Genomic DNA, 13,457 nt, shown 5'->3' on the forward strand with positions numbered 1-13,457 from the left:
CTGATATCAGACTTCTAGCCTCCTGTAAGAACTATAAGAGAATACATTTCTGTTCTGTTAAGCCACCAAGTTTATGATAATTTATTACAAGAGATATAGGAACTCATATAGGCACTAAAAAAGAATTAACATCAGAGAAAACAAAATTAATAGAAAAGAGTAAAAGATTTTTAAAGAAATATCACTATTCAAAAGGTAAATGAGGTTGTAGGATCCTGGGAGCAACAAAAGACTACTAGAAAAAAAATCCATTAGAGATCCAGAAAACGAGAAACTCCAGCAATAGGCTGAATAGCAAAGAACAAAGTTTTCATCTAAAAGAAAGAGCCATGCAATTCTTCTAGATTACAGAGCAAAAAGACAGAGGAAGAACGAACACATGTAAGAAAACTTAGGAGAAATGAAGGCTAGATGTAGAAGTTCCAATATCAGTCTTATAGTTGAGCAAGGGAACAGAAGAAAGAGAAGGAAGAAGTCCCAAAGGATGAGAGTCCACAGATTATGAGCCCCACTGAGTGTTAAATAGGGTGAATGAAAATAGATCCACACTTACATTGTCTTTCTATAATTGTAAAACCCTTAAAATTTCCAGAGATAAACTTCATGGAGAGAAAAAAAATTGTCTACAAGAGTACTAGAATTAAATAGCTAGCTAACTTCTTAATAGCAATACTGGATATTTCGGAGCAGTAACTTCAAATGAGGGGAAATCATAGCTCTATATTGTCAAAGAAAGTGAATTTTTAATTCAAAACTTTTCCACAGTGGTGGAAATTTTTCCTTCAGTGGTGAGTTCTATCAAACATTTAATATTCTTTTTGAGAACAGAGGAGGGAACAATTCTAGCCTACTTTAGAAAGACAGAAGAATCCCGATGCCAGAATTGGCAAAGACATTACAAGAACAGAAAATTATAGACAAATATGTCTCATGAACATAAATGTAAAAAGTCTTTAACAAAGCCTCTGTTAGAAGTTGAATTGTGCCCCCCCCCAAAAAAATAAAATAAAAAATATATGTTGAAGTCCTTAACCCCTGGTACCTGTGAATGGAATCTTATTTGGAAGTAAGGTCTTTGCAGATGTAATCAAGTTAAATAAGGTTATACTCTATGAAGGTGGGCCCTAATTCAATGACTGGTTTCTTATAAGAGGGAAATTTGGATACAGACAGACACAGAAGGAGGATGCCATGTGATGACAGAGGCAAAGATTACAGTGATGAAGCTGCAAACTGAGGAATGCCTAGGACTGCCAGCAACCACCAGAAACTAGGAAGAGGAAAGGAAGGATATTTTCCCTTAGAACCTTCAGAGAGAGCATGGCCCTGCCAATATCTTGATTTCAGACTTTTAGCCTCCAGAACTGAGAGAGAATAAATTTCTGTTGTTTTACACCACCTGGTTTATGGTACTTTGTTACAGCAGCCTTAGGAAACTGATATAGCCTCTAAGGCAAATATTGTAAATTTGACTACATTTTTATATGAAACTTTTATATGACATTTTTATATGACAAATGAACTATAAGCCAAATTAAAGGAGAGACCAGAGGAAATGCTTGCCATAAGTATAATAAATTAGCATCTATAATATATAAAGAACTCCTACAAACCAATAAAAAGACTGATTAGGCATTTTAGTGAAGAAAAAATACAAACAGTTAACATGTATATGAAAAGATGCTTAACTACACTTATAATGGAGAAGTAAAAAATAAGATCGTGTTCTGCACGTTCTGCAAAAGACTTTTTTGTTTTGTTCTGTGGGGGGTTTTTTAGGGAGGTGAGGAGATTGGCGTTGCTCATTGTTGTTGGGGACATTTTTAAAGAGGTGTTAATATAGTATTTTTGAGAATACAACTTGGTGCACTTATTTTAGAAGCTAATTTAACAGCATTTTTAAAATGCACTTTCTCCCTATTTACCTGGCAGAAATATTCTCACATATGCACATTGAAGGATGACAAGGATTTATATTCAGAATTGTTAGTATTTGTTCAAAAAATGAAAAAAGGAACAGCCTAAATGTCCAATAGTAACAGAATTAACATAAATTCTGATATACCCATATACAGCAAAAAAATTTTTTTAAAGATTATAGAGCAAATGTACTGATGTGGCACAATCTTTAAGACATTTTAAGTGGGGCAAAAGTAACTTGCAGAACAAGTATATCAATTGTGTTTATTTATAAAACTGTTTCTACATGTATGTATAAATAGTTCTAACTGCATTGAAAAAGATCTAGGAAGGATAAACCTAAACATTACAGTGTTGGTTAGACTGATAAGGGATGATCTGTGTTGTTCAAGGGGGACTTGCCCTTTGATGTTTTTGTTTATGTTTGTTGTGATAATGCCTTCACAACATAAAATATATTTTATACTTTAAAAAAATTGCTTATATAGCAACTGCGCTCCTTTAGGTTTGGAGCATTGCATGTAATCTAAAATTTGGCATTCAAAAATTCATCTTTCATATATATGTAATTTATTTAGAAATTAATATGTATTTACAGAAGAGTTACAAGATCAGTACAGAGAACTCCCAATTAACGTCACCCAAATTCCCCAGTTGTTAACATTTTACCACATTTGCTTTCTTTCTCTCAGCCATGATCTTTATTCTTTTTCTGAACCGTTTTAGAGGAAGTTGAAGATTTATCACCTTTAAATTCTTTGTTTTCTCCCAAATAAGGACACCGTCCTATTTATATGTACATATAAAAATAGCTTTATGCATTATAAACACTCAGTTTTACATATTGTTCTGCAACTTGCTTCTCCCTTACCGCCCCCCCCGCCACTCTCCTCTCAAAAATGCAGTTATCCATGGGCTTCCCTGGTGGCGTAGTGGTTGAGAGTCCGCCTGCCGATGCAGGGGACACCAGTTCATACCCCGGTCCGGGAGGATCCCACATGCCGCGGAGCGGGTAGGCCCATGAGCCATGGCCGCTGAGCCTGCGCGTCCGGAGCCTGTGCTCCGCAATGGGAGAGGCCACAACAGTGAGAAGCCCACGTACCGCAAAAAAAAAAAAAAAAATGCAGTTATCCAAATCAAGAAACTAACACTTACACAGCATCACCTTGTAATCCATAGAACCCATTCAGATTTCATCAGCTTTCCTGGCAATGTCTCCTTTCTCTTTCTGGCTCAGGATCCAATCCAGGATCATAATTACATTTCTTTTTGTGTCTCTTAAGTTTTCTTCAACCTTAAGTTACCCAGGCTTTTCTGGTCTTTCATGACCTTGACAGTTTTAAAAAATAAAGCCTTTCCTAGTGTATGCTTTCCCTCAACATATGTCCATTTGATGTTTCCTCATCTTCCAACTCAAGACAAGAAGCCTTGACAAGAATGGTACAGAAAGAATGCTGTGCTCTTTTCACTGCATTGGTCAGAAGGCACCTGGTGGTGACCTGATTCACCACTGGTGATATTAACCTTGATCACCTGTCAAGTTTGTGTCTGCCAGCTTTTTACACTGCAGAGTCACCACTTTTTTCATTTGTAAAATAGTATATATTTTATGGGGAGATCATCAGTGACTATGCTGATATAGTCAGCCCTCTGTATCCATGGGTTCTGCATCCTCAGATTCAGCCAACCATGGATTCAAAGTATTCAGAAAGAAAATTCCAGAAAGTTCCAAAAGCAAAACTTGAATTTGCTGTGTGCTGTTTACCTAACATTTACATTGTATTTACAACTATTTACACAGCATTTACATTGTATTAGATATTATAAGTAATCTGGAGATGATTTAAAGTATATAGGAAATAATGCATAGCTTATATGCAAATACTATGCCATTTAATAAAAGGGACTTGAGCATCTATGGGTTTTGTTATCCGTGGGGATCCTGGAACCAATCCCCCCGATACCAAGGGACGACGGACAGCTGTATCCTGTTCCTCATCAAGCTTGTACTCATCAGCCTTAGCTTTCATTGATGATTCCCGCCTGAATCGGCCACTACTATGATGGTTTGTCAGACGGTGATTTTTCTATTTCCATTATTACTTCCTTTATATTTGTTGGCATTCTACCATAAAAAAAGAGCTTTCCCTTCTCTTCCATTTATTTAATCTGTGTGGACTCATGAGATAGTATTTTAGTAACGGATTTTAGTAACCCACTGAATATCAATTATTTTTATGTTCAAACTCTCATTTTTTGACCAGTGAGAACCCCTTCAAGGGGGCTTCTGCGTCATTTTGACAAGCCCTCATCATGCTTATTGCACTTCCTTACTGTGGTAGGCTGAATAATGGCCCCCCACAGATATCCACATCCTAATTCCCTGAACTGACCTGGATTATGTAAGTGGGCCCAGTGTAATCACAAGGGTCCTTATAAAGGGAGGGGTAGCAGTAGGGTCAGAAAAAGGAAAGAAGGCAATGTGATAACAGAAGCAGAGGGTCAGAGAATGATACAAAGATGCCTCATTACTGGCCTTGAAGATGGAGGAAGTGGTCATGAACTCTTAACATGATGAATATTCCTGTTTTGCTTCTTGCATATCTTGTATATTGTGAAGAAATCTAAGCATTTTATAGCCTCGTATGGGTTCTTCTTAAGCTAGAAACTAAGCTACATTTTCCAAATGCTGATTTTTTTCCCTACCCTCTTGAATTCTAACATGATTTTGTTATAGTTACCCTACAGATGGATGCATCTGGCCTTCACTTTTACTGGAGCCACTTTGGAAAACTTAAGTACAAAATAATGTGCCTTTTATAAGTTTTGTGACAAAACTTTGGTAGGAGACTTATAAAAATTTAGATTAATGCTTACAAATTACTTTGGTGATTATATTTAGTAGTATAGCAGTCTGACAATACAGTGTTTAAGGAAGAGTCAGTAGTAAGGGTAAAATCATAGGTAACTGGGCCATCAAGTACATCAGTTGCTATTGTGATTCTGTATTTCCAGGACTATAGCCCGTACTTCTGGGACGTTGATATAAAACTAATCAAGTTGGTATGTTGATCCATAACTTATTCAAACTTAGGTCCCAAGGGTCTTGTTTTAAGAGGGACATCTGGATATGAGAAATTGATACAAGTATAAATTTTGAATTCAACCAAACTCAGGTAAAAATTCTAGAAATGATGCTTCCTAGTGAGGCAGCTGTGAACAATTTCTCTGAATTTAAGTTCTTTTATTTCTAAAAGGGAGATGATAATATCTTATAGGATTGTAGGAATTAAATGAGAATATAAAAATGCTGCACATGTGTTCAATAAATAGTAGCTATTATTAATAAGAATAATTTTATTTGCCTAAAGTAATTATTATAGTGCAAATCAATCTGATGATAATCACCATAAAGTATCGCTTCTTACTAATCCTTCCATTAGCAATAGATGGAAGTTATTTTTCATTCTTTGTTTCAAGAAATGTTAGAGTGTACATGGGTTAATCAAATTGTATGTACATTATATACAATAAAGTATCTAGTAAATAAAGAGATTACATTATGTTGGTACTAAAGTGGTATATGTCCTTAAGGGTTCCATGTCAGTGTTCTTTCTGTGTTCAGAATTGTTTCAGAGATGCAATGTTGCTAAACAATGTTTGGGTTTTTGCTCTTAGTTGACAATGTAACCATGGCCTCAATTAGTTTGATACCAACGTGGTTATTATATAATTACTTTAGATTATAATTTAACTTTGGTGATGTAGCGACTATTTCTGCCAGTTTTAGTAGTTTCTATTGAAATAAGAGTCTAGAAAGGAGAAAAGTGTATTCAAATGTATGCCTTTTACATTTTACCTCAGGTGGCTAGTCCATACAGATACGATCTTGAGTCAGTTGTTAGAAAACAGATAAAATAGGAAATGTAAGATTTCTTCTTTAATAAAACTGGCCAGATTATTATTATTTCACCATAATGGCAACATCTGCCAGGGAAATTAAAATAAAATTTCCTCCCTACGGAGATTCTGCCTGCTCCAGCTAAAGCTGTGTATATACAGGGAATGCCAGGAAATTCTGACATATTGTTGGAGCGAACACTTCAAAACATCTTGTGTTTTTTCTGTTATAGCAACTTCACTGTGTGGTGGTTGGAAGTGAAAATGCCAAGCGGTATTTTGAAGCAGTTCAAGGATCAAAAGAGCATCGAGGAGAGCTTTTTGGAGTCTATAATCTCTTCAAACTGAGGTCCCAAGGGTCTTGTCTTACAAGGGACATCCTGGAGGTGTGAAATTTTTCTCTGATTTTTTTCAATATTTTAAACATGGATTTCTCCCTCAGGAAAATTGCTGGTGCCTTTTCAGAGAAATTTTTGGTTTTCTTTTTAAAAAATGTTTTATGTTTAGAATTTCTACTTTTATAGAAATAGGAAATGAATTACTGTACCTCTGAACTAAGATTTTCCCCATGCATAGTTATAAATAACGTACATACACAAATTCAGATACATATACAAGACAGTATGACCTCCAAGGCCATTTTCAGATGGTAAAGAGAAATTTATTATTTTGAAAACAGCTGTTGAAGTCAGGAACTAAAAAAAGAGACTTTCCTAAATAAACAAAAATATAAAATGTGTTTTGATTAAAAGTTACCAAATACTCCCTGAGATGCACTCTCATGTCTCATGGAGATTTTTGTTTTCTGTTCCCAATAAAAATTCCACACCAATATTTCAAACTCTCCCAGTTGTGTTCATCCTCAGGATACAGATGTTTCTTATTCTTAACAGGATATTTATATCCTTTAAAAAATCTTTTAAATTCTTTAATATACCAGAGTACTAAGAATATTAACCTATTTTTTAGTTAATATTGATATGAGTATCATAAAATCCTGGACTATCGTTTTTTTCAATCCCATCATCATACAGTTGAGGAAATTGAGTCTTGGAAAACTTAAGGATATTTCCCTTAACTTCCAGGACTTTGTAGTAAAACCTTAATGTACTTCATTTATTTAATAGTACCGTAAAAACAGTTAAAGGAACAATTGGTCCCTGTCCTTAAAGAACTTAGACCATCTTTATGGGAGGTGGAAGAGAACATTTACATACTGAGCACGTAACATCAGTAAGCATATGTTAAGCAAGTTTAGTAGCAGTTCAAACGTGATCATCAATGGTTGGGGAAGAGGAAGGTATATATGATTTGTATGTTGTGAATATTACAACTGTTATACAATGTCTGATGTATATTGCTCAGTTTTCATTTTATAGTAACTATTTGATTCTGAATTGAGTGACCTATTTAAAGTCTCCCTTTCTCTGTCTCTTTCTTGTTTTGAATATGCTATTTCTCTGATTGACTTGTTCTTTCCCATTCCTCTTCTCTAATCAGTAAATAGCCTTGTTTGTCCTCAGGACCCCCTCAGATCCTACCTCCAACGTTGGGTAGTACTACCCAATGTACTATATTCATGTTTCTAATTTCAAATCATTATCTGTAAAATGTATTAGTATTATATTACTTGTCCTGTTTTCTGCTGTGTATCAAATAGTTTTGTTCTCTTCTTTTATCAGAATAGCCACCTATTCCTCTGTTTAAAAAGTGTTAGGTAAGACATTCCATATGACAAGTTATTAAACGGAAAGTTCTCTTATTCTCTGGTTGTCCTAAATATATGTTGTTTCTCCTCCAGGATTGTTTATTAATGACAGGACCGTCCATATCTTATATTTTGTTTATAGTAAAATATGCTTAACTGCTTGCTAGGCACATCATTGGCACTCAATTATTAAATTAAATTTTGAATTAAAATTGCTCATTTGTTATCAGTCAGAATTCAGTAGATTCATGCTGTGCTTTTGGCCAAACGATGTTTTAAAATATTATTGGTCCAAGCCCTGCATAATGGAAACATATATTATAAAGTAAAAGAAGTATTTTACTTCCTATGATACATTTTTAATTTTTAAAGGTTATAGAAAAATCCCTTTTAAAATGTTTTAAGATGTAGAAATTTGAATATATAGAACACTTTTAATCTGATGATTTCTGGGCAATTTAGTTCTATTTTTCATTGACATTCTTTTAATGGTTTCCCTTTAGAGATAGATACTGAGAGCTAATTTCACAAATATTTATTGAGTATATGTTAAATGTCCAATACTATACATCATAGGACTAGGCATACAGAAATGAATAAAATAGACAAAAAGCCCCGCCTACAAAATTTTACATTCTATTTGGGGGAAACAAATAGTAAAGAGAAATATAACTGAAGTTAGTATATTATGATGATAGATTCTAAGGATAAAAATAGAGCAAGTAGATGAATAAGTTCTAGAAATCTACTACACAGCGTGGTGAGTTTTGTCAACAATACTATTATTATATACCTCAAAACTGCTAAAGGACTAGATCTTAAATGTTCTCACCACATAAAAGAATTGATAATTATATGCCATATTAGAGGTGTTAACTAAAGCTATGATGATAATCATATTACAGTATATAAATATATCAAATTAACACCTCGTAGACCTTAAACGTACACAGTATTATATGTAAATTATATCTAAAAAAAAACAAATAGAGCAAGGAAGGGAAATAGGGAGACTGTCAGGGAAAGAGCATTACAATTTTAGATGGAGTAGCCAAGGAAGGCTACTGTGAGATTGCATTTGATTCTTTGAAGAGACAAGAAAGGAAGAGGTGTTTTAGGCAGAGGAACAAATGCAAACAAAGGCCCTGAGGGAGGAGCATGCCCAGCGTGATTTCAAAATGGCAAGGAAGCCAAAGTGGCTGGAGTGGAGTAATCAAAAGAGCAAAAGATGGGGCCAGAGAAATGACAGGAAACCAGATCCTACAGGAACTTTGGCTTTGACTTGAGTGATAACAAAAGCAATTAGAGGGCTTCCCTGGTGGCGCAGTGGTTGAGAGTCCGCCTGCCGATGCAGGGGACACGGGTTCGTGCCCCGGTCCGGGAAGATCCCACATGCTGCAGAGCGGCTGGGCCCGTGAGCTATGGCCGCTGAGCCTGCACGTCCAGAGCCTGCGCTCCGCAATGGGAGAGGCCACAACAGTGAGAGGCCCGCGTACCACAAAAAGAAAAAAAAAGCAGTTAGAGTTCTGAACAGCAGAATGACATAGTCTGATCTATACTATCTATTCTAAATGTTAAGAATTGGACTATAGAAGTACAAGAGCAGAAGCAAGAAGCCAGGTAGGAGGATACTGCAACAATCCAGCCAAGAGATGGTGGTTTGGGCCAGAGGGTAGTGGTGGATGCCCTGAAGCACTGACAGGATTTGCTCCTGGATCATCTGATAGGGTATGAGAAACAGGAGTTAAGGATGACTCCAAGTCAACAGAAGACTGGAGTTGTCATTTACCTATCACAAAGGGGTTCTGACAGCTTGTAGATTTCTGTTGCTGCCAGTTGCATCTGTTGTAGCCATTTGAATTCTGTTGAAGAGATAAAAGGGAGTTCTCGGACAGAGGCTTCCCATTCCCTTACAGTAATAGCCTCCAGGCACTGGAAGAAAAGATCTCATGGCAATTCAGGAACTCTTTATCATTCTTCCAAGTTCTTTAGGGGTGATTCTCACTTGTTGCCCTGGATACCAGGTAACTGGAACCATGCCATTGCTATATTATGAATATTGGTGTATTCGTAAGTTGGATATTTGTAACTCTGGTGATGATAGTATTATTTCCCCTTGTTCTATCAACAAATAAAGCCTTGAAAAGAGAAATAAATTTATTTCCTCTTGAAGAATTTAATATTCTAGAATCTAGGCCATTAAATATCTCTGCTAAATGATATACCAATAGCTATAAAAGCATACTTTCCTTAAAGATGTAGCAAGCCTATTATCTAATTAAGATTTTTTTAGTTTTATATTAGATGGATATTTTCATTTTGATGTCTACTACACTGAAGGAATCAATAAACATATTTTAATGAATATGAACTATAAACACACTAGCAATATAAGCTAGAATATTGAGTGCCCAATACCCAACATTATCTGTGGTATTTAAAATGTTGATATTATGTCCTTACAGTTATTGCAATATTATATAATATTTACACATATACAATAGTTATATAGTTGTCATATAGACATAGTTATTATGGCTGTCACTACTGGGTAAATTTTTAACATTTTTTCACTCTCCCTCCCTACTAGGGCTTTTAGTGGAGTTTGCTGAAAAATGTTATTAGTTTTCTATCAGAAAAAGTAAGCTTATGATAAGAAGTAAGAATTTTTTATGAGCCCAGCAGGCTTCCACTGTGCCTCTATACTACCTAAGAATTATGAGCATTGAAAAATATATATGAATTCCTTAATTAGCAAATTGAAAAATAGCATTAAGAGAGTTAAAGCAGACTGTACTCATTTTTTTTTTTTTTTTTTTTTTTGGCCATACCACGCATCTTGCAGAATCTTAGTTCCCTGACCAGGGATTGAACCCAGGCCCATGGCAGTGAAATCGCAGAGTCCTAAACCATTGGACCGCCAGGGAATTCCCTGGACTCAATTTTCTTAACTCTAAGTTTTAGCATAACATTGCTGTTGTTTATCTGGTTGTTTCTACCCTATATTTTACAGTTATTTGCATTCTTTATAGAGAGAAGGCCAAGTGGAAGCAGGGATCATGACAGCTACAACATGGTTGAAAGAGGAACCTGCAGTACACAAACTAGAAACAGTAAGCAATCTTTGAATCTGTAGCCTAGAAACTCCTGGGAAACATGTATGTGAAGATTTTAAGTTTCTTTTCCTTTTCCTTCATTTTTCAATGTGTAAAGAAAATTTTTTTAAGAAATGTCAAGGACACAAAGTCAGAAGACTGTCAGTAAAATTAATAATTTAGGCTAATATTTCATATCATATCATAAAAAAAAATTCAGGAGCAGTCACCAGGTGTTTACATCCAAACTGGAATTTTAACTATGCCAAAGTGTAAATCCAAAATTAAATGCACTGTATAGGTAACCAATCCAACCTAAATAATTTTTTTTTTACTAAATAACAAATTAGATGGAAAAATAGCAATCAATGTATATTTAAAATTATTAAATTCAAACACCAAACTCATTCTCTGACTCAAGCAGATATTTTATTTGAGTCCTTTGTCTTGTGGTAGTTTGTCATCTCACATACTACAAAATCTATATTGTCATCATAAAGTCTTTTTAAAAGTAAAGAATATATGTAGAAGATTTTTTGTTGTTGTTGCTATTTTTTTCTTGTTTGTTTTTTTTTTAAGGGATTTAACTCTAATTTTGTACTAGCCCAAAGATATGGGCTATATGACAACTATATTATGATATAACATATATATATGATATAACAGTACATCATATAACTGTATGATAACTATATGCAATGATAACTATAAATTTATAACACATCATATAACTGTATGATAACTATATGCAATGATAACTATAAATTTATATAAACTATAAATTTATATAACCAAGTATGGGGTGAATATATTTCTAAATTTATAGAAATACATGAGTATCAAATGTTGGCAGAAGTATTACCAGATAATACTTTCCCACAATCTTTTACTAATGAAGCCTCAGTTTTCAGAAACTGAGAATATATTTAGCTCTAATTAATGTGAAAAAAGTAAATATTGGATTTAAATTTCTAGCAAATTTTACTTCAAAATAGCTTCAATATTTTATTTATTTATGGTGGTCAAGATCCTATCCAATCTATTTTTAATCAATTAGAAACATTTTCCAGTTGGGAATTCTTTAGCTCCTACAAATTTGTTGTGTTTTTAACGCATGATTGAAAGTATCTGCTGGACTGTCGTAAGCAATAAGTTGTGTGCTTTTCACTTTGAGGCCAGAATCAGTCTCTGCATCTTAGAAGCTAACAGCTCTGCTCTGTGTTTTCCTTATAAATAATTTGATCATTTGATATTCTAGTTTTAACTTTTATTTATTTGGAAAGTTATTCAACTTTAAAAGAGTATACCAGACTGTAATATTAAATCCTTTATGTTTGTTTACTATCAATAAATGTTTTGCTTTTAGAAAATACCAGGTAATATACTTGTACATAAATTATCTGCCCAAATTCAATTCCCCTCCAGTGTGATAGATTTGATATCCTTATTTTGACGTTTTCTAATGTTTCCACCATTGCTTCTTATATAGGATAGGGAGCCTGACTGTCAAGAACACAAAGGTCCAGAACAGCCTGCAGAACCACTAGCAAAAGAAGCATGTGATCTCTGCAGTGATTTTAGTGATGATGAATCAGTAGGAAACTCAATAATAAAGACTGCTAAAAACAAAGCATCTGACTCAAGTAAAGCTTCAGGTTCTCCTGGACAGCTTACCTTACTCCAGTGTGGTTTCTCTAAATTGTTTGAGACAAAATGTGAAGCAGTTGAGGATAGTGATGGAAATATTACCTCTGACGATGAAAGTTCTGATGAACAGCCCACATGCCTTTCAACAGAAGCCAAAGATGTTGGTTGTCGGAAAAGTCAAGACTCTCTTGGTACTTCAAAGCATCAGAAATTCACTAACATCCTAAATCCAAATGGAAAATATATTTTTGATAAAACTGAGATTTTAAAACAGAATATTTCTTCTGAGTCTGATGATGAGAAAAATTTTAAAAATACAGTTGGCCACCATTGCAGTTCACAGAATGTCACAGAATCAGAAGATAGTGATATCATCTTTCCCACACAATACACAACTCAAAGATTCCTCAAGAAGAGGGTAAAGTTTAAGCCACCTGTGGATGGATCTGAAGATTCTGAAACAGAAAACCCTGTAAAGATAAGAAATAATGGTGATAATAGAAAGACCAATGTCAGAGGAAATGGACTAATTTCAAAACAATTAAATCCTGAGAACAAGACCCTAAAATCTAATACAAAAAGAAAAGGCAGTAGTGATATTAGTGACGAATCTGATGACATTGAAATTTCCTCCAAGTCAAGAGTAAGAAAGAAAAGAGCTACTAGTTCTCTGAGGTTTAAGAGAAAAGAGGAAAATAAAAGGGAACTTTACACTTTTCCAAAAACAATGAAAAAAACAAACCAACTGTGTGCAACAGATGAAGACTGTACCTCTCAGGCTATTGATGATTTTACATCCTCAGATGATGATTTATCTGTTAGCCACATCAGTGTCTCTAAACAGAGCCATAGACCAAAAACTATAAAAGATAGAATCAGTTTCTCTTCAAAATTACCTAGCCATGAGAAAAATAGCACTTTTATACCAAGGAAACGAATGAAATTTCCAAATAAGAGCATTGTCAATCAAGATCAGATGTGTGAATCAATGGATAAATTTTTAGGTAACTGCAGATATATTCTGAAAACTTTTCTTTGCATATTTGTTTCGTGCAATCAAATAGTTCCTCAAGAGATTCTTGAATTAACTTGAATTAGCTCTGCAATCAAGATGCTACATTGAGGCACAGTGAGGAAGTGGGTGGTGGCAGGATAAACGGGAAGACCACCTAGGTCAAGATAGAGAA

The 13,457-nt window shown here is 34.6% G+C and overlaps 1 protein-coding gene across 1 annotated transcript in view; it reads left to right on the top strand.

The window, feature by feature from the left end:
- ERCC6L2 (ERCC excision repair 6 like 2) overlaps positions 1 to 13,457 on the top strand; it is a 139,879-nt gene that overhangs the window by 90,363 nt on the left and 36,059 nt on the right. Inside the window, exons 14-16 of the mRNA XM_060015004.2 lie at positions 6,054 to 6,206; positions 10,561 to 10,641; positions 12,113 to 13,274. Of these exons, the coding sequence (XP_059870987.1) occupies positions 6,054 to 6,206; positions 10,561 to 10,641; positions 12,113 to 13,274 (1,396 nt within the window). The remainder of the gene's footprint in view (positions 1 to 6,053; positions 6,207 to 10,560; positions 10,642 to 12,112; positions 13,275 to 13,457) is intronic.

This window comes from Delphinus delphis, chromosome 6 (assembly GCF_949987515.2).
Source record: "Delphinus delphis chromosome 6, mDelDel1.2, whole genome shotgun sequence".
In the NCBI taxonomy this organism is placed as follows: domain Eukaryota; kingdom Metazoa; phylum Chordata; class Mammalia; order Artiodactyla; family Delphinidae; genus Delphinus; species Delphinus delphis.